Raw genomic sequence first — 21,922 nt, 5'->3', positions numbered from 1 at the left:
CAGCGCAGCAGTGAGAGCCCCGCAGTTCAGTTTAACACGGACAGTTAACAACTTTCTCCTTCTCTCTTTTGATGTGTGTGCACGAATAATTAAAGTGAGAAGCCGCCCATGTTTCACTTACAGTAGAGTGAGTTTAATTCGGTTGGCATGTCAACTTTGTGGACCTTCAGTTTGTCTTTGTTGTTGTCACTGAAAATTACAGTATCCCCTCGACCCTGATTCTCTGGCTGGAATCATTTACTCTACAGTTGTCCTGGTGTGTGTCCTTGAGGTCCACTTCCTCACATCGCTCAAGGCGTGAGTTGCACATGCGCGTGTGTGCTCTGCTGATCTTACATGATGTCAATCATGTAGTGCGCCGGAAATTTGACTACAGAGTACAGACAACGTTATGCTGGTACTACCTGGTGCAAAAGTTTGGCACGTGAGCACTCACCTGGGTGAGAACGCCGGCTTCAGACCAGAGGCTGAAGCAACATGAAGCGAGCGTAACTCCACCAAAAGATGATCTGTGAGCGAGGGCGCTCCTCTCTGTTACACCACTGACAATCAGCTGATCTCACGTTAGTTTCAGGAGTCGCATCATCCACGTCGGATTCATTTTTGGGATGGAGTCGCACGTGTGTCAGATTCATTATCTGCAGCTTTCAGAAGTAGGGCTGGGTGATGTAACGACCTCTGCATAGGATCGCAGTAACTTTAACTTTAAGGACGAGAGACTTTAGACATCTTTCCTCAGTATGAACTGATCTAACGGCCACCAGAAAGACACACAACAACAACTGTCAATGTGCTGCCTCTCTCTGTTCTGATTGGCTGCCTTGCTCTGCCCACGGTCACGTGGTTCGTTTTACAGGCCCAGATCTTGTTATGCTGAAAGTAAACTGTGTCACTCTTCAGAGCTGACCAACTGTTCACAAAAGACGAACACCCCGTCAATTACAAGCAGTCAAAGCAAAGAAGGGTAGGTGTGCCAAATATGCCGTCAGTCAGCGCCAATCAAGACGGGAAACACGACACATTTGGAGTTACAGATGTAACTAAAGCTCGTTACACTGCCTCTTCAAGCCGGGGGGCAAACTGGGGGGCAACAACAATCACTTCTGGGTAGGAAACTGGCAAGTAATCACGGTTGTTAGATATTTAAAACAGGCAAGTTTCTTTATTTCTGTTTCTGTTTATTTTTTTTCCAGCCCTAACTGTAACATTCAAAGAACTATGGTTAAACACGGTGGTGCGTCCTTTCTGATGTTTCTGCTGTTATTATTTTTCATACTTTGTTGCTTTGCTATCATCTTTGATAAACCAAATCTACGGGCACAGAAGCTGAACGATGTACTGCTGTCAACAGCCGCAGCAAAAATGAATTTTGGCCACCTAAAAAAAACAATAAATATCAGTGTAAGTGTAGCTACATTTGATTATTGTTCAACTTTACCTTACACATCAGCAACTCAGCATAACTTGGCTCAGTAAAATGACCGTTTTGTCGGTGAATTCTGGTCGCTTTGACGTAATGGCCTTCAATTCCTCGACAGAAGAGTCTGTCTAACAGCAGGATAACGTTGTGCAAATATTCTAATTATTCTAAACTGATAATGACTTTTTAGGTGGGCCTTTTTTTGGTGGGTAAAAACTAACTGAGGCAACATCTGCTCAGCGCTGTTTGATTTTAAAGTACATGACGTGAGGATTTTCTACCCAGAAGTTATTGTAAATAAAGTGATTCAGTCGACAGAGACACTACTGACATCAGAGCTCATAGTATCAGTGTGTGTGAGCACTGAGTCTGCTGTGTCCCACCAGCTCTCTGAGCTCTGTCAGTAATTAATACATGAATAAACATGTATGTTAATGACACAGTCATATAAACACAAGCTAAACAGACGCCACTAACGAACCTCTCAGTCCGTCTGGATGAATCAGCTACCAGTTACTGCTCACTGCTGTGGGTGTGAGCTTTGTGCTAACATTAGCTGCTGTTAGCTTCTGAACGACAGACTATAACCACGCAGCGGCTCTCGCTCCCTGGTTCAGAGGGTTTGTGCTGCTGTTTCACAAGAGTCTGTTGTGCATTGTCTTCCTGTATGTTACTGTGCTATTGGGTTAGCTGCTAATGAGTCTGTAGCTGTGCAGCGGCTTGTTCTTTGGCTCGGTGTGTTTTTATCACCCACTCTCTCACCGTAACTGACAGATTAACAGACGTGGCTCCAAACAGCAGACCTGTAGGTGATCAGAGGATCTTCTGTTTCTGGTCTGGTGATGGTGTTACGAGCCATCTTGTAACAAGCTAGCTTAGCATAGCTGCATCCCAGTGTGTGTCACTGGAGTAAAATGTTCTGGTCTGAGGGAGACAGCATGTTGCCTGTTGTGTTGTGTAGGCTGCCATGTTGAGAAAATGATATTAAGCACAGATGATAAAGCACTTTCAAGGAGTGAGACAATCACCACAGACCTGTGGATGAAACCAAATCAAACAAGTTGACTACAGCACCACTGATTGCAGACCAGTCAACATGGTGGAAGACTCAGGTCTAAAGGTGGAGTTATACTTGTGCGTCAGCTCTATGGGTCCGTCCCCAAGTCTTTTATTTTTATAGTGCTACTGCTAGCTCCTCGCTTGAACCGGAAGTTGTTCGAGGTCCACCATCTTCTAGGCCTTCCCAAGTCTCTTATTTGTGCAGCGAGGAGCTAGCGCTAGGAGCTAGCAGCTAGTGTTGCTTTCGTCAACGAAAAGTATGACTAAATATCGTCATCAACGAACCTTTATCATATGACGAAAACGAGACGAGACGTAACGTAAATGGTGGTCAGGTGACGATAACTATAATTAAATATATAATGCAATATTGTTGACGAATAAAAACGAGACTAAATGTGGTTTACAAAATAAAACCTCTGCTAAAATGTCTTCATTTTCGTTGACAAAAACGAGACGAGACGATATACAGTACAACATCACTCGCTCTCATGTGATATTGCTTTTATACAACAGTTCAACAACAGCTTAAACAGCAATGCTGAGTAAGGAAATGTTAACAAAAGGTGATGAAATAAATTATTTAAGTATGTTATGTAGCTCCGTGAAGAAAAAAAAACAAAAAAAACCAAAACAGTTCCCCCAGTCTGTTGCCAGGCAACGCAACACACACGCCAGGAACTCACAAGCTACTTTGTATTTACATTGATCTGCAGCTGTGTAACTTCGTCCAGTTCGGCTGATGAAACGTTGGCAAACCTGGATGTTGGCATGACCAGATTCAGCTTCCTCTCTCCCTCATCCTCATCAGCACCTCATCAGATGACCATTGATAATTCCTGACTGTGTTCGCTTCATTTTTGCTCCTCTCCAGTTTGTCGAGGTCGGCTGATGTTACACAAACACACCTGGAGGTCTGCACAGAAGAGTCCTGGCTTTCCTTTTCCTCGTCCTCTCCTGACGACCACTCATAATTTAATTCAAATGTGATTTTGGGGAAAATATGTGAGCCCCTGTGAGCAGAGTGATTTTACTGTTACATAAGTCCCAGTGATGTTATACGCTATATCAGCACTCACGGAATGCCTCTCGTCCAATCAAATTCCTCGGTCGGAACTAACTGTTGTATAAATAAATATATATTTAGCTCTAACTAGGAGCTAATTTAAAAAAGAAAATTTTGGTTTGGTTATACTATACTAGGTACTTATACTATATTGACTGGGTATAATAGAACTGCATTACTAAAAAGAGACTAAAATACAATTTTCATTGACTAAAACTAGACTAAAATGTCATCAGTTTTCATCAACTAAAACGAGACGAAAAGAGTCATGGATTATTCTGACTAAAATAAGACTAAAATGCTCAGACTTTTAGTTGACTGAAACTTGACTAAAAATGACAGTTTGACACAAGATTAGACTAAAACTAAAATTAAAACAGGCCGCCAAAAACAACACTACTAGCAGCAAGCTTTAAGCAGCTACGAGCTAGGATGGTTGAGAGTTTCCTATCCGGAAGAGTTTTTCAGCTGAACGCCATGACATATAAATACCCGCCCCCTACATCTGGCACATTTGAACGAGATGGCAAAGAAACAGTACAAGAGTAAGTACCCGTTACATGCATTCTTTGCAATGAATCGCTGACTATGTTGAATGATGGTGAGTTAACTGAGTGATAGTGCTCATCACAGTGACAGTGGAATAGCAGGGCTACAGTCCGTTCTGTAATTGCACAAACTTAGACAAATGACTCAATAACAATGATAATACATGCAAAAGTGTGTGACCAGAGTCATGATGGCGGGGGGTGGGGGCTACTGTTTTGGTCAGCGAATATAATGAGACTTGGGATGTACCCATAGTAATGCCAGACGCTGGCTGCTTTACGGAGCAGATCCAGCGGTGCCGCCGTCATCAGGAATGGACGTCGCTTCACGTGACGCTTCAGTGGAAAGGATGTCTCATGTCTCTTAAACCGACAATGCTCGCTCATCGCTCCTAGTGCTAGCTCCTCGCATTTTTTCCTAGGTGGGAGGGGCTAAACAGCTAGCAAAGTCGGCTAGGTAAGATAACTAGCAGTAATTTAAGAGACTTGGGACGGACCCTATGTAGACCCTACGTGGTGTGTCTGTGTCACTTTGCAGTTACACCTCCTAAACACTAGTCAATGGCAGAGGACTTTAGTTGTAGTTTAGTTGATTCAAAACACACATTAAACATACAGTAAACACACAGTAAACATGGGTTAATAGAGACCATTTTAAGCACAAGTACACAAATCAGCTTCACTATAACTCGCAGATTTCACAGACAAACACTTGTCTTTATCTGGACACATTTTCCCCACAAATACAACATGCTAACATTATTAGCACAAGCCTATGGCGTTTTACATTGTATAAATTAGCTTAGCAGCTAGCAGAGATTTCCTCTGCTCATATTTCAGCCAGGATAAATGACGCTCAGTGTGTGGAGGCTTTATTGTCTTCACAATTTATTGTTTCTTATGGAGATGCACCGAATATTCAGTAACCGAATATATTCGGCCGAATATTGCAAAAAAGACACACATTCGGTATTCGGTGGAATAAGTTAAAAGCAAGGCCGAATAATAGCGATGTGTTTTGATAACGCAATCAAACAGCGTGCCGTGACAAGCCGGGTAAATGTCGGCAGTGTGGTGATCCGCCCGTCACCTCACTTGCATTTGCGACTAAAAATAGTTCATTCAGATCATTCAGCACGCTGTGCGAGCAGCCTACAGATTTCAACCAGCAGCAGAAACGAAAGGCGAATCCCATCGGTTGTGGGTTGAACGGGGGTCACAGACACAGACAGGAATGTATTCCTGTCAAGTACGGCAGCCATCGGCTTACCGGCGACAGATAAGTCAGCTCCAATAATATCCTCTTCTTGGTGTCATGACTGCCCAGAAGTATCTGAACAGCCAAGCCAGCCGAACACAGGTATGTGACGTGTCAGAGGAGAAACGAGCCGTTCACGGTCCACAAACCTCACCGCACTTTAGGGACTGTTCTTTACTTATGAAGGGACTGTTCTTTACTTGTCAGGGGAGGAGGGTGGCTGGTTGATTTTTATTTCATTTATTCATTTTATTTTGATCCCCCCTATGTTAATCACTGATTGATGCTGTTTTTGAAGTATGAATAAGTCAATAAGTAATTTATTCCATTGAAATATCATTGATGTATTATAGAAAAGTGATTTATCTTTTTATAAATGACAAAAGGCACATCTGCCTCATTTTTGCTGTGGTATCGTGATACTACTCAGAATCGTGATACTTTCACTGGTATCGTACAGTGGGTCCCAATTTTGGTACTGTGACAACACTAATCTGGAGGGGGTTCATCTGCAAAAACTAATGAAAAACTAAACAATGATATTCGGTATTCGGCCAAGCGTTTAATATTATTTGGCTTCGGCCACAAATTTTCATTTCGGTGCATCCCTAGTTTCTTATCTGTGAAATTAAAGTAAATCAAAGCTTTGTTTCCACTGAGGGAAATGGTTTCAGCTTACAGAGACAGACAGGAGGTCTGCGTCACTGTGACGTGGAGTTACAATTAACCAAGTGCACGTTAGGCTACGCTGTAGGTGACAGTGTAGGTTCTCAGTCAATGCAAAGCCTATGCCGTAGGTAAGGTGTTGATCCAACACAAGAGTATAAATCCCGTTTAAGGGACGTCCTCAGGTGGACATGTTGTGACCAGTCATATGTCTCACTGTTGGGGAGACAATAGTTTAACACTTACAGGACCTGTACGAATCAGAGACAGATACTAAACTGGAACTCCTGAAAAGTGACGATGTTGTCACATGAACCGGATCACTGGACGTCAGTGAGTCGTCAGAATTATATCAGAGTAACTGCACTTTCTCTACTGGAACAGTTTGATCCTTTCAAACAAACAAACAAACAAACACACAAACACACAAACAGTGTATCTGACAGAATCAGCTCTGTGAAGTGGTTCATGCTTTCAGACCTCACTGTTGTAGCAGAGCAGCTCTGGTGTGAAAGACAAAAATCTAAAGGTCAACATCATAAAGTCAATTTCTTTGATTCCCAATCAAAACACTCTGGTCAGCATTATTTCACCTTGTTAATATGGACTTCAAACTGTTACCAAATGCAAAATATTGGAATTTTAAACATGGGATTACAAATGTGATTAATCGAGATTAACGACTGAAACTCAGCCATCAATGGCGATTTAAGTTACGTATATTTAACAGCCCTACAGATTATATTGTCATTAGAAACTGAGTGAGCAACATTATATAGTATTATTATGTGAATAAAACTATGTTAAACAGTTGATCAATGAATAATCTTGTATTCAATACCAAAAACAAAACAAAAAATCATGAAACATTTCCTTCGTATTTTATTTGAAGTGCCTGACGGCGTCGACAGAATTTAAGTCTCCAGCTGAAAAAAAAAATCCTATTTGAGACCAGATGTAATCAGTGGGAGGCTGGCCCATTACACAGTTCAACAGTAAAGAGTTTGATTGTTATTTTAAAAAGTAAATATTAAAAAGAAAAATTTTGTCCCAATTCTCAAAAATGTGTCTTATACTTACACACTATCATTAAAAGGTTCATTTATAATTCAAGACTTTTACTGAATCACATTATTTCCACACAAGGTGGGAATCAGAGGCCCCACATGACTTAATTATCATGATACGATTATTATTGTGATTCTTAAAAAGACAATGCTGAGTATTGCAATAACTTGTATTAAAATGTATTACATTTTTTTCAAATGTTTCCGTCAAAGAAAACTTTGTCATCATCTCATCTGATAAAATAAATTAAGCATAAACATATTTTATATTTCTGACAGTAACACTAGTTTATACAGTGTGTAAACAGGTGTAGCATGATGCACAGTATTTGTCTGTTCTTACACACTCAGTTGGATACCAAAACTTTAATTTGTATTTGTAATGTTAATCATTTATAAAATAAAAAATCGATCTCCATCCACGTATTGATACAATATTGCCAAGCAAAATATCGTGATGCTTCGCCCCTCACCGCTGGTATTAGTACTTTTACTGCGATACAGGATCTGAGTACTTCCTCCACTACTGCACATGTCTCCCAGAGGAGCTTATGACAACAGACACGGTAGATCGATACCTAAATAGATAACTGATTAGTCTGTAATCAGCTGGAGCAAACAGCACAGAGTGTGAGCCATAACGCAGAATCATAAAGTGTGAAAATAATAAAGCATCTGTCAGAGGAGTTACAACGAGCCCTGCACTAATTAGTGGTATTATTAATATGCTGTAACTAATTAATTGGAGCATGCGTACAAACAGTTTGGCGTGCACACAGACAGCGGGGTCAGAGGGCTGCTGTCACCACGTCATGATACATTTACTGTTCTTTCTGTAAAAGAAGCTGAATCGTAGACACAGAGCAGTTAGCCGTTAGCAGTTAGCTTCCTCGCACCGCCCAGTTGACTGATCACTTCTCTGTTAGCATTACCATTAGCTAGCAGGCTAACTGTTAGCGCGCACCAGAAACGAGTGCATCCCGGCTCCACCGCGCGCTTCTTCACCGCCCCGCTTTGAATGTTAACGGCTGGCGTCATGTTGACGCAAAAAAACCGAGCAGAAAACCTGCACAGGTATCGAGAGAGAGGTGGAAAAAGCGTCCTTACTGATTTGATGCAATTCTCTTTTTCCTCTCCAGCTTTCCAGCCAACTTCGAGCGATCAGTTTACAGCCAACAGCAAACTTCTCCGACAGATAACATCTGTTTCACACGTCTGCCATGATGATACGTTCCCAAGAAACATTCCCGGTGCTCGTGGAAGGAAAAAAACACGGTTTTGCTCTGAAAAATAGGCGAAAAATTAAAGTTGAAGCGGTCGCTCCGTCATGGAGGCCATGTTTGGGAGCGACCGAAGCACCGCCTGTCAGCGACAGCAGGAGAAGAAGTAGGTCCCAGAAAACATTAACTCCTGTACCGGAGCAGGAACGTTTACCGGGCAGGGTTTATCTCTCGCGCCCGGATAAAGGTGACGTGCACCGGGAGTGAGACTTTAAAACGCGCAGGTGTGTGTGTGTCAATGGCGGATTGAGTCAGTGTGTTTGTGTGAGTGTAAAAAGTGTGTCTGACCCCGCGGAGGGATCTGTTGGAGGGCTGCTCTGGTGAAGCGGTCTCTGTCATCAGACCTGAAGTCCCGGACTGGAGCGCGAGGAGCCGGACTGCTGCTGCACGTGCCCCAAACACACAGCCATGAAACATGATATAATCATCTGTATTTATTTATTCATATTTATTTTACAATATAACACCAGTCCTGTTCACTAGGTTACAATTACAGACTTTACTGGAGTGGTTCTAGACCTGGGGGTCGGGCCCCTCCAAAGGGTCACCACATTAATCAGAAGAGACTTCAGGAACCTCCTGAAGGGGACTAGTAGAACCTGCTTTAGATCCTGTTAATAATGAACCGATGGTGACTGGCAGCAAAACACAACATACATACTGTAGAGTTTTTATTTTTATCTTCTCCCTCCTCAGTGACCACATCAACCTAGAGGAACTCTAGAAATGACCACGAGAGCCACCGACCACCTACAGAACCTCTACAACTAACTTTATGACCATGGGAGCAACGTCGATTACAAATACCACCCGTAGAACCTCAAGACCCTCACCTAAAGGAACTCAGTTTTCAGTGACCACAAGACCCCCTGAGGATCCACTGGAACCTCCCCGGTGACCGCTAGGACCACCGACAGGGTCTGTAGAACCTCCTCAATAAGGTGTTCCACCACAACAACTTTACTGACGTGTCCTCCTGATTCATGAGCAGAGGTTCCATCAGTAAACGGATCATCATGGATCCCAGATGGAATCGATTCTGTGCTGCTACATACTGATCCACTGATCAGGCCAGCAGCAGCTCCTCAATAAAACCAGAACAGTAGAACCTCCTGGATCCCAACTTTTATTGAACGTTGATTAAAATATTTATACATCAACCTAAAGAACAAACAGAACCAAGGATGGACGGTTTCAGCTGCACTACATGAGCTGATCTTTCCTGTCCTGTGATCAGCAGCTCAGTCAGGGACAGATGAACTCCACTCCTCCGTCTGTCACGTAGAAGGAACTGCTCCTGTAAGCCTTCGTCCTGGAGGAGGAAGAGGAGGAGGAGGTGCAGTGAACGGTGAAGACCTGCTGCCTCTTCTGCTCCCTGCTGCCTCCTGCTGCAGCAGCCATGTTACTTGCAGCCTCCTGCCTGGAGCACAGCAGCCGGTGGGTCACCAGCTGTTGCCAGGGGCGACAGAGGTACGGCCGGTCATAGTCGGAGGAGTACGGTCCGCTGCAGCTCCTCCTGATGGCGTGGCAGGAGGCGAAGACAGTGATTCTGTAATCCCTGAGAGGAGCCACAGAGGAGACTGATTCAACTCACAGAGCTACTGACAGCATGCAGTGTTAGTGAGGAGCTGTTCCATCATGTTCCTCCAGGACAGCTGGAGAATCTCTAGAACCTCCTCAGTGACCACTGGTACCCACTAAAGAATCTCTAGAACCTCCTCAGTGACCACTGGTACCCACTAAAGAATCTCTAGAACCTCCTCAGTGACCACTAGTACCCACTAAAGAATCTCTAGAACCTCCTCAGTGACCACTAGTACCAAACTAAAGAATCTCTAGAACCTCCTCAGTGACCACTGGTACCCACTAAAGAATCTCTAGAACCTCCTCAGTGACCACTAGTACCAAACTAAAGAATCTCTAGAACCTCCTCAGTGACCACTGGTACCCACTAAAGAATCTCTAGAACCTCCTCAGTGACCACTGGTACCAAACTAAAGAATCTCTAGAACCTCCTCAGTGACCACTAGTACCAAACTAAAGAATCTCTAGAACCTCCTCAGTGACCACTGGTACCCACTAAAGAATCTCTAGAACCTCCTCAGTGACCACTAGTACCAAACTAAAGAATCTCTAGAACCTCCTCAGTGACCACTGGTACCCACTAAAGAATCTCTAGAACCTCCTCAGTGACCACTGGTACCCACTAAAGAATCTCTAGAACCTCCTCAGTGACCACTAGTACCAAACTAAAGAATCTCTAGAACCTCCTCAGTGACCACTAGTACCCACTAAAGAATCTCTAGAACCTCCTCAGTGACCACTAGTACCAAACTAAAGAATCTCTAGAACCTCCTCAGTGACCACTAGTACCCACTAAAGAATCTCTAGAACCTCCTCAGTGACCACTAGTACCAAACTAAAGAATCTCTAGAACCTCCTCAGTGACCACTAGTACCCACTAAAGAATCTCTAGAACCTCCTCAGTGACCACTGGTACCCACTAAAGAATCTCTAGAACCTCCTCAGTGACCACTGGTACCAAACTAAAGAATCTCTAGAACCTCCTCAGTGACCACTGGTACCCACTAAAGAATCTCTAGAACCTCCTCAGTGACCACTGGTACCAAACTAAAGAATCTCTAGAACCTCCTCAGTGACCACTGGTACCAAACTGAAGAATCTCTAGAACCTCCTCAGTGACCACTGGTACCCACTAAAGAATCTCTAGAACCTCCTCAGAGACCACTGGTACCAAACTGAAGAATCTCTAGAACCTCCTCAGAGACCACTGGTACCAAACTGAAGAATCTCTAGAACCTCCTCAGAGACCACTGGTACCCACTAAAGAATCTCTAGAACCTCCTCAGAGACCACTGGTACCAAACTGAAGAATCTCTAGAACCTCCTCAGTGACCACTGGTACCAAACTAAAGAATCTCTAGAACCTCCTCAGTGACCACTGGTACCCACTAAAGAATCTCTAGAACCTCCTCAGAGACCACTGGTACCAAACTGAAGAATCTCTAGAACCTCCTCAGAGACCACTGGTACCAAACTGAAGAATCTCTAGAACCTCCTCAGTGACCACTGGTACCAAACTGAAGAATCTCTAGAACCTCCTCAGAGACCACTGGTACCAAACTGAAGAATCTCTAGAACCTCCTCAGTGACCACTGGTACCCACTAAAGAATCTCTAGAACCTCCTCAGAGACCACTGGTACCAAACTGAAGAATCTCTAGAACCTCCTCAGAGACCACTGGTACCAAACTGAAGAATCTCTAGAACCTCCTCAGTGACCACTGGTACCAAACTAAAGAATCTCTAGAACCTCCTCAGAGACCACTGGTACCAAACTGAAGAATCTCTAGAACCTCCTCAGAGACCACTGGTACCAAACTGAAGAATCTCTAGAACCTCCTCAGAGACCACTGGTACCAAACTGAAGAATCTCTAGAACCTCCTCAGTGACCACTGGTACCAAACTAAAGAATCTCTAGAATCTCCTCAGTGACCACTGGTACCAAACTAAAGAATCTCTATAATATCATCAGAGACCACTAGTACCAAACTAAAGAATCTCTAGAACCTCCTCAGAGACCACTGGTACCAAACTGAAGAATCTCTAGAACCTCCTCAGTGACCACTGGTACCAAACTAAAGAATCTCTAGAATCTCCTCAGTGACCACTGGTACCAAACTAAAGAATCTCTAGAATCTCCTCAGTGACCACTAGTACCAAACTAAAGAATCTCTAGGGCCTCCTCAGTGACCACTGGTACCAAACTAAAGAATCTCTAGAACCTCCTCAGTGACCACTAGTACCCACTAAAGAATCTCTAGAACCTCCTCAGTGACCACTGGTACCCACTAAAGAATCTCTAGAACCTCCTCAGTGACCACTGGTACCAAACTAAAGAATCTCTAGAACCTCCTCAGTGACCACTGGTACCAAACTAAAGAATCTCTAGAACCTCCTCAGTGACCACTGGTACCCACTAAAGAATCTCTAGAACCTCCTCAGTGACCACTGTTACACACTAAAGAATCTCTAGAACCTCCTCAGAGACCACTGGTACCAAACTAAAGAATCTCTAGAACCTCCTCAGTGACCACTGGTACCAAACTAAAGAATCTCTAGAACCTCCTCAGTGACCACTGGTACCCACTAAAGAATCTCTAGAACCTCCTCAGTGACCACTGGTACCCACTAAAGAATCTCTAGAACCTCCTCAGTGACCACTGGTACCCACTAAAGAATCTCTAGAACCTCCTCAGTGACCACTGGTACCAAACTAAAGAATCTCTAGAACCTCCTCAGTGACCACTGGTACCCACTAAAGAATCTCTAGAACCTCCTCAGTGACCACTGGTACCAAACTAAAGAATCTCTAGAACCTCCTCAGTGACCACTGGTACCCACTAAAGAATCTCTAGAACCTCCTCAGTGACCACTGGTACCCACTAAAGAATCTCTAGAACCTCCTCAGTGACCACTGGTACCCACTAAAGAATCTCTAGAACCTCCTCAGTGACCACTGGTACCCACTAAAGAATCTCTAGAACCTCCTCAGTGACCACTAGTACCAAACTAAAGAATCTCTAGAACCTCCTCAGTGACCACTGGTACCCACTAAAGAATCTCTAGAACCTCCTCAGTGACCACTGGTACCCACTAAAGAATCTCTAGAACCTCCTCAGTGACCACTGGTACCAAACTAAAGAATCTCTAGAATCTCCTCAGTGACCACTAGTACCAAACTAAAGAATCTCTAGGGCCTCCTCAGTGACCACTGGTACCAAACTAAAGAATCTCTAGAACCTCCTCAGTGACCACTAGTACCCACTAAAGAATCTCTAGAACCTCCTCAGTGACCACTGGTACCAAACTAAAGAATCTCTAGAACCTCCTCAGTGACCACTGGTACCAAACTGAAGAATCTCTAGAACCTCCTCAGTGACCACTGGTACCAAACTAAAGAATCTCTAGAACCTCGTCAGTGACCACTGGTACCCACTAAAGAATCTCTAGAACCTCGTCAGTGACCACTAGTACCCACTAAAGAATCTCTAGAACCTCCTCAGAGACCACTGGTACCAAACTGAAGAATCTCTAGAACCTCCTCAGTGACCACTGGTACCAAACTAAAGAATCTCTAGAACCTCCTCAGTGACCACTGGTACCCACTAAAGAATCTCTAGAACCTCCTCAGTGACCACTGGTACCAAACTAAAGAATCTCTAGAACCTCCTCAGTGACCACTGGTACCAAACTAAAGAATCTCTAGAACCTCCTCAGTGACCACTGGTACCAAACTAAAGAATCTCTAGAACCTCCTCAGTGACCACTGGTACCCACTAAAGAATCTCTAGAACCTCCTCAGTGACCACTGGTACCAAACTAAAGAATCTCTAGAACCTCCTCAGTGACCACTGGTACCCACTAAAGAATCTCTAGAACCTCCTCAGTGACCACTGGTACCCACTAAAGAATCTCTAGAACCTCCTCAGTGACCACTGGTACCCACTAAAGAATCTCTAGAACCTCCTCAGTGACCACTGGTACCAAACTAAAGAATCTCTAGAACCTCCTCAGTGACCACTGGTACCCACTAAAGAATCTCTAGAACCTCCTCAGTGACCACTAGTACCCACTAAAGAATCTCTAGAACCTCCTCAGTGACCACTGGTACCCACTAAAGAATCTCTAGAACCTCCTCAGTGACCACTGGTACCAAACTAAAGAATCTCTAGAACCTCCTCAGTGACCACTGGTACCCACTAAAGAATCTCTAGAACCTCCTCAGTGACCACTGGTACCCACTAAAGAATCTCTAGAACCTCCTCCGTGACCACTGGTACCAAACTAAAGAATCTCTAGGACCTCCTCCGTGACCACTGGTACCAAACTAAAGAATCTCTAGAACCTCCTCAGTGACCACTGGTACCAAACTAAAGAATCTCTAGAACCTCCTCAGTGACCACTAGTACCCACTAAAGAATCTCTAGAACCTCCTCAGTGACCACTGGTACCCACTAAAGAATCTCTAGAACCTCCTCAGTGACCACTAGTACCCACTAAAGAATCTCTAGAACCTCCTCAGAGACCACTGGTACCAAACTAAAGAATCTCTAGAACCTCCTCAGTGACCACTGGTACCCACTAAAGAATCTCTAGGACCTCCTCAGAGACCACTGGTACCAAACTAAAGAATCTCTAGAACCTCCTCAGTGACCACTAGTACCCACTAAAGAATCTCTAGAACCTCCTCAGTGACCACTGGTACCCACTAAAGAATCTCTAGAACCTCCTCAGTGACCACTGGTACCCACTAAAGAATCTCTAGGACCTCCTCAGTGACCACTGGTACCCACTAAAGAATCTCTAGGACCTCCTCAGAGACCACTGGTACCAAACTAAAGAATCTCTAGAACCTCCTCAGTGACCACTGGTACCAAACTAAAGAATCTCTAGAACCTCCTCAGAGACCACTGGTACCCACTAAAGAATCTCTAGAACCTCCTCAGTGACCACTGGTACCCACTAAAGAATCTCTAGAACCTCCTCAGAGACCACTAGTACCAAACTAAAGAATCTCTAGGACCTCCTCAGTGACCACTGGTACCAAACTAAAGAATCTCTAGGACCTCCTCAGTGACCACTGGTACCAAACTAAAGAATCTCTAGAACCTCCTCAGTGACCACTAGTACCCACTACAGAATCTCTAGAACCTCCTCAGTGACCACTAGTACCCACTAAAGAATCTCTAGAACCTCCTCAGTGACCACTAGTACCAAACTAAAGAATCTCTAGAACCTCCTCAGTGACCACTGGTACCAAACTAAAGAATCTCTAGGACCTCCTCAGTGACCACTGGTACCAAACTAAAGAATCTCTAGGACCTCCTCAGTGACCACTGGTACCAAACTAAAGAATCTCTAGAACCTCCTCAGTGACCACTAGTACCCACTACAGAATCTCTAGAACCTCCTCAGTGACCACTGGTACCAAACTAAAGAATCTCTAAGACCTCCTCAGTGACCACTGGTACCAAACTAAAGAATCTCTAGGACCTCCTCAGTGACCACTGGTACCAAACTAAAGAATCTCTAGAACCTCCTCAGTGACCACTTGTACCACTACAGAATCTCTAGAACCTCCTCAGTGACCACTAGTACCAAACTAAAGAATCTCTAGAACCTCCTCAGTGACCACTGGTACCAAACTAAAGAATCTCTAGAACCTCCTCAGTGACCACTGGTACCCACTAAAGAATCTCTAGAACCTCCTCAGTGACCACTGGTACCAAACTAAAGAATCTCTAGAACCTCCTCAGTGACCACTGGTACCAAACTAAAGAATCTCTAGGACCTCCTCAGTGACCACTGGTACCAAACTAAAGAATCTCTAGGACCTCCTCAGTGACCACTAGTACCCACTACAGAATCTCTAGAACCTCCTCAGTGACCACTAGTACCAAACTAAAGAATCTCTAGAACCTCCTCAGTGACCACTGGTACCAAACTAAAGAATCTCTAGAACCTCCTCAGTGACCACTGGTACCAAACTAAAGAATCTCTAGAACCTCCTCAGTGACCACTGGTACCAAACTAAAGAATCTCTAGGACCTCCTCAGTGACCACTGGTACCAAACTAAAGAATCTCTAGAACCTCCTCAGTGACCACTGGTACCAAACTAAAGAATCTCTAGAATCTCCTCAGTGACCACTGGTACCAAACTAAAGAATCTCTAGAACCTCCTCAGTGACCACTGGTACCCACTAAAGAATCTCTAGAACCTCCTCAGTGACCACTGGTACCCACTAAAGAATCTCTAGAACCTCCTCAGTGACCACTGGTACCCACTAAAGAATCTCTAGAACCTCCTCAGAGACCACTGGTACCAAACTAAAGAATCTCTAGGACCTCCTCAGTGACCACTGGTACCAAACTAAAGAATCTCTAGAACCTCCTCAGTGACCACTAGTACCCAATTACTGACATATAGCTACCTGAGCAGTCGACCCAGCAGCTCTGCACACTTGCTGAGCTTCTCTTCCTGTTTGGCGAGGCTGGCCCCGCCCTCGCAGCGGTCTAGCCAATAGAAAGCAGAGATGCTGTCGATGATGAGGAGTGCCAGGCCGGGCCGCGACGACAGAGAGGTCTCAAGGAAGTGGAGGGTGAGGAGGAGCTGTGAGGAGGAGGAGCAATGGATGACCAGGAGGCGAGAAAGACACAAACGCAATGCCACCTCATCTGAAGCGGCCGAGGGCGAGCTGGAGGAACGACCTGGAGACAGAGACATTATATTATGTTTGAAATGTCTTCACATAGAAGAGTGTTTTAATAATACAGGTCACTCTTCTTCTTTGGTGTATGTGTGTGTATGTGTGTGTGTGTGTGTATGTGTGTGCACACCTGCGTTCAGTCTGCTCTCCAGGATGCCCACCAGTCGTAACATGTCCAGACTGTAGTCGGTGTCCAGGAACACAACATCCACCTCTAGACCGCCGATCGCCACAGGCAGCACACAGCGACACAGCAGGTGGTAAAGCAGCTCTGTCTTCCCTGAGACACACACACACACACACACACACACAGTTTACAGGAAGTTCAAACCAGGTTACAGGCAGAAGTGTTTCCTGTGAAGTGAACTCACCTCTTCCCTCCGTCCCGTACAGCTCCACCACCTCACCTGTTAAACATGTAAGGTGATCAGTCAAACCCTCGTGTGATCAATAATTATTGATCATATGGCTCCTGGTGAGTATTTTTTGTGTTTTGGTTCACTGATGTCATGTGACGTGTGTTAACAGGAAGTGAGCATAATCAGTCACCATGGTCGGGTCCTCCATCTTCAGGAAACAGTCGAGGTTCGATGTCCTTCAGAGAGCGACGAGCCTCCAGACGAGCAAACAGCTGTAGAGACACAAAGCTGATCACTGTGATGTTTATGCACTGCCCCAGCACATAGACTGTACCATCTACTGTAAATACATTTCACCAGCACATAGACTGCACCATCTACTGTAAATACACTGCACCAGCACATAGACTGCACCATCTACCCTGTTAGGGCCGACACATCACCGTGACGTCACAGTGACATCATGTTATCAGCTGGAGGTGCAGCTGCCTCTCCCCCACAGGGCTGTAGGCTCCATAGGAGTGTTAAAATGTGTTTGTCTTGTTGTGTTATTGGGAGCCAGAATAGAAGGAGTCATGGCTCAAAACCAGCCGCCACTGCCCGTCAACAAAAACAAAGACAACTATGGTTAAATGTGATAAGACCAAAGGACTGGACGGAGGCCATCATCAAAAATGCTCACATGTGCAGCGCACACTTCATATCAGGTTAGGGAAAAAGTATTTCCTGTTGTAGGGATGAATAAGGTTATGTGTATTAAGGGTTAACTTATTTCAGTAGCACTCGCCGTCCTGGAGAGTGAGTGAGCTGACGTCTTCAGAGCGACTCGCATCGTCTTCGTCTACTGTCGACAACAAACCATCAAAACTTGCCGGCTAGCGTCCGTGGAGAATGAGCAGATGGGAGGAGTTTTCCTGTTGGCGTTCTCTGACGACAACAGAAATCTGTTCATTTAAACCCAAACCACGACTTTTTCCTACCCTTGACCAGGAGGCCCCGCCCTTACTTTACCTTCAGTTAAGCCCCGCCCAACAAAAAAACGTTTACTGACAGTAAGGGGCTGCTGCTTCTTTAACTGGAGGTCGGGTGCGCAGTGCTGGTCGTGTGCCTCTTCTGTGCCAGCGTTCAGGAGCACTGTGGCAGGTTGCGTCGGCCTCAACAAGCACTGTGTCATAGCCTGTTTACTGAGTGAGGAGCTGACTGTCTGTGGGACAGACGTCTGACAGCTCTGCTCGAACATGATCAACCTCTCCTCCATATTTACAGACTGATGTTTACTGAGGAGGGCTGTGATTGGTTGTTCCTCATCACATGACATGCTGCTGCTGCTGCTGATGTCCAGAGGTTGAACTCAGGATGCAGCCGTTACAGCCTGAAAAACAGGCGCAGTGCAAGCTGCTACGGCGTTGCTCTGGCATCTGAGTGCGTCTGCTGCACGTCTACGTTGACGATAATGACTTCGAGGGTGTAAAAAATGCGGCATGTTTTCAGCGCCTGAAAGGGTCGACTCTGTTGTAGTGGTCTCAGCTGCCAGACAGGAAGTGCTCTCCTGACTGCTCTGCGTGTCGTCCACCACGTCTCACCTGCCAGTGTCCACAGAGCAGCTCCACGCTTTAAACACTGTGACATCACTGATCAGGGTTCACAGACACAACATGGAGCCTTGAACTCAGTGACCAACCTCTGATCAGCTGTTCTAGTTTCTCTCTCTCACACACACACACACACACACACACGATGAGCCAGGTCTGCTCGGATTACATCACCAGCGATCGCCGCACAATCCATGCGGTTAGTTTTGTGTCTGACTTCATCCCGACTCGCTCTGATGTCACAGAAGTGGACAACGATAATCTCGCGAGAGTGAGACGGCCGCAGTTTTTAGAGCCAGGCGCTGCAGCTGCTCTCTGCCGACCCAGAGCATGATGGGAAACACCTGGCTCTCACCTGAGCCCTGCTATGACACATCAACCAGCTCAGTCAACTCTGGAGTCAACGAGTGCGTTCATGTGAAAGAGGCGGGGCTGTTAATGATGAGTGACATCATCAGAACCATGAATGATGGCGGTACAGAGAGCGTCTGTGAGACAGTCACATGTCAGTGGCGAGGGATGGAGACGACAATCGGTGACCTTAAAACAGGGAAAATGTAGAAACATTGAAAACACGCCGGCCGAGTCCCGCATGGCGTGCAGGCGTCTCTGAGCTGATGTCACAGTAAGACTCTGTGCTGATGATGAACATGTGACACAAACACTTTAACACGTGGACGTTTGTGCCGCAGCACAGAGTGATGAAGTCGTTAATGTCTGACGTCTGTCTGAGCCGAAGGAGCTGATTATCAGTGGATTATTGATCCACCTCTCATCACACGTGTCTCATGTTGTTCTGAGCTGCAGTGTCATCACGTGTCATCACCACGTCATTGCCATGAAAATAAACTGATCTATAATCAATAACACACCTGCACACTGATACATGAGTCTGATCATGTTTCAATAAATCATCATCAGCTCTAACAGGAAGTGAGGGTTTCTGTGACTTCCTGTACGGACGCAAGGCTGCTGGAAACTGGCGGGAAACTGTCCGCAGCTTTGTGTCATCAACTGACGTCACATGTTGCTGTCGGCTGGTTTAAATCGAGCAGTCGATGACGTCTACTCATGTTCACGCGCTGTGCATGTGTCTGTGAGTGAGTGTGGTGACGTCAGGACGTCGGTCAGTAAACCCCCCCCCCCCCCCCCCCCAGATGAGCGGATGAACGCTGTCTCTCGGTGATACAGCGAGTGTATTAACGCTCTCATCAGTGCGCACCCGGCTGCGGGTGAAGCACGTGAGTGTAAAGTAACGTGTTCACTCTCACCTGAGCGCCACTCTCACTCATTTCTGTCCACGAGCTCCATCTCCAAAACAAACCGCTGCTTCAGCGTGAGCTCACTTCCGGATTCTGCTGGTTTACCGTAATAGACGGAGAGTGGCCGGAAGTTACCGTAATGTACGCAGTCTGTTGCTTTTTCCTCTTCTTCTTCTCTGGTTTTAACGGTGGCATCTAAAAGATTACATTACTGCCACCTACTGGAGTCACCCCAAGGTCTCTGCTTACTATGTGATAATAATAATGAGTGTTACTAATAAATTATCACTAACATCATCATTATTATTATTATTATCATTATGATGATGATAAAAATAATAGACAATAATAACAATGAACTTCCTGCTTCTCAGTAGTTTGAGTGTCTAAAAACTTCTCTGAGAAGCTGCTGTACATTTTCTGCAGGAACAACATCCAGAAATCTTCCTGCTGAATCCGTCATTATTTCCACTGATCTTCATTCTGTTCAGCAGCACCTCTGATAACTGTAGCAGTTCAGTTCAGTACACATTTAGTCCGTTCCCACAGTGTAAAGTTGTGGATGGTGCCAACAGAAGCGTTCCTTAGCGTCCCCATGTTTGGTCCCCCCTCTGTTGGGGTACCTAGCACACAGATCTGGTACTAAAAGGTGGAGCTAGAAACCCTGCAGTCTGATTGGTCAGTAGAGGACGCTCACTCTGGTTTTATGTAACCTCTGTTCATACATCAGTAAACTACAACTATAAAATGAAAGAGAAAAAAATCACTTCATTCACTGGGCCGACTGCCGGCAACTTTTAAGGTGGAACGTTAACTTGTAATGTTACTCAATGCATGAGTTGATGACGTGAATCCATCAGCACACCTTAATACTTTACACCACACGTTCTGTCGTCTTATTTAGACGTTTATTAGCAGCCATCTTTTTAACGACACTTCAAGGTTGTAAACTGACGGTGGGGTACTTACTGAAGAACACACGGTGGAAGTCTCCACAGCTTGTGTCACCCACAGACCTGATTTCAGACATCTGACTGAAAAACCCCCGACTTTGAGACGAGGGAACAGGAAGTGCTAACATGCTAACTGACCTCCAGGTTTTGGACTCCTTGGTGCAGCGCTCTGTAGCTCCACTGCTGTGGGTTCAGTCAGTGTCTGAGTGGTGTCAAATGGATTAACAAGTTATAAACTAGATAACAAAGTAGAATATGAGTCAAACTATTGACGACTATGAGGCGCTGCCTGTTGGATTCATGTTAACAGGACTAACTTTCAGTTATTGTATATCCATACAGTACAGTCGTGTTCTCCTGATGACGGGTTAGTTTATGTGTTCTCCTGATGACGGGTTAGTTTATGTGTTCTCCTGATGACGGGTTAGTTTATGTGTTCTCCTGATGACGGGTTAGTTTATGTGGCGTTCTCCTGATGACAGGTTAGTTTATGTGTTCTCCTGATGACGGGTTAGTTTATGTGTTCTCCTGATGACGGGTTAGTTTATATGTTCTCCTGATGACATGTTAGTTTATGTGGCGTTCTCCTGATGATGGGTTAGTTTATATGTTCTCCTGATGACGGGTTAGTTTATGTGTTCTCCTGATGACGGGTTAGTTTATGTGTTCTCCTGATGACGGGTTAGTTTATGTGTTCTCCTGATGACGGGTTAGTTTATGTGTTCTCCTGATGACGGGTTAGTTTATGTGTTCTCCTGATGACGGGTTAGTTTATGTGGCGTTCTCCTGATGACAGGTTAGTTTATGTGTTCTCCTGATGACGGGTTAGTTTATGTGTTCTCCTGATGACGGGTTAGTTTATGTGTTCTCCTGATGATGGGTTAGTTTATATGTTCTCCTGATGACATGTTAGTTTATGTGGCGTTCTCCTGATGACGGGTTAGTTTACGTGGCGTTCTCCTGATGACGGGTTAGTTTATGTGTTCTCCTGATGACGGGTTAGTTTATGTGTTCTCCTGATGATGGGTTAGTTTATATGTTCTCCTGATGACATGTTAGTTTATGTGGCGTTCTCCTGATGACGGGTTAGTTTACGTGGC

General features: G+C 45.0%; 2 protein-coding genes across 10 annotated transcripts in view; both read right to left on the bottom strand.

Annotated features, from left to right (window-relative positions):
* Nucleotides 1-8,593, bottom strand: part of LOC125881947 (histone-lysine N-methyltransferase 2C-like) — an 89,156-nt gene extending 80,563 nt beyond the window's left edge. For all 9 annotated transcript variants that reach the window (XM_049565420.1, XM_049565423.1, XM_049565421.1 and 6 more), the window contains exon 1: nucleotides 8,192-8,593. The gene's annotated coding sequence lies outside the window, so the exon portion shown is untranslated. The remainder of the gene's footprint in view (nucleotides 1-8,191) is intronic.
* Nucleotides 8,594-9,474: 881 nt separating this feature from the next.
* On the bottom strand, nucleotides 9,475-20,007 carry xrcc2 (X-ray repair complementing defective repair in Chinese hamster cells 2). The gene is made up of 6 exons (XM_049565626.1): nucleotides 19,879-20,007; nucleotides 17,206-17,287; nucleotides 17,028-17,063; nucleotides 16,787-16,936; nucleotides 16,381-16,657; nucleotides 9,475-9,922 (listed from the first exon to the last, which is right to left on the bottom strand). Exons 1-6 carry the CDS (start codon nucleotides 19,897-19,899, stop codon nucleotides 9,610-9,612), a joined length of 879 nt encoding a protein of 292 aa, XP_049421583.1. The 5' UTR covers nucleotides 19,900-20,007; the 3' UTR covers nucleotides 9,475-9,609.
* Nucleotides 20,008-21,922: the final 1,915 nt, after the last annotated feature.

Source organism: Epinephelus fuscoguttatus, linkage group LG21 (assembly GCF_011397635.1).
Source record: "Epinephelus fuscoguttatus linkage group LG21, E.fuscoguttatus.final_Chr_v1".
In the NCBI taxonomy this organism is placed as follows: Eukaryota; Metazoa; Chordata; class Actinopteri; order Perciformes; family Serranidae; genus Epinephelus; species Epinephelus fuscoguttatus.
The sequence above is the reverse complement of the archived record's forward strand: the minus strand, read 5'-3'. Positions and strand labels throughout refer to the sequence as shown.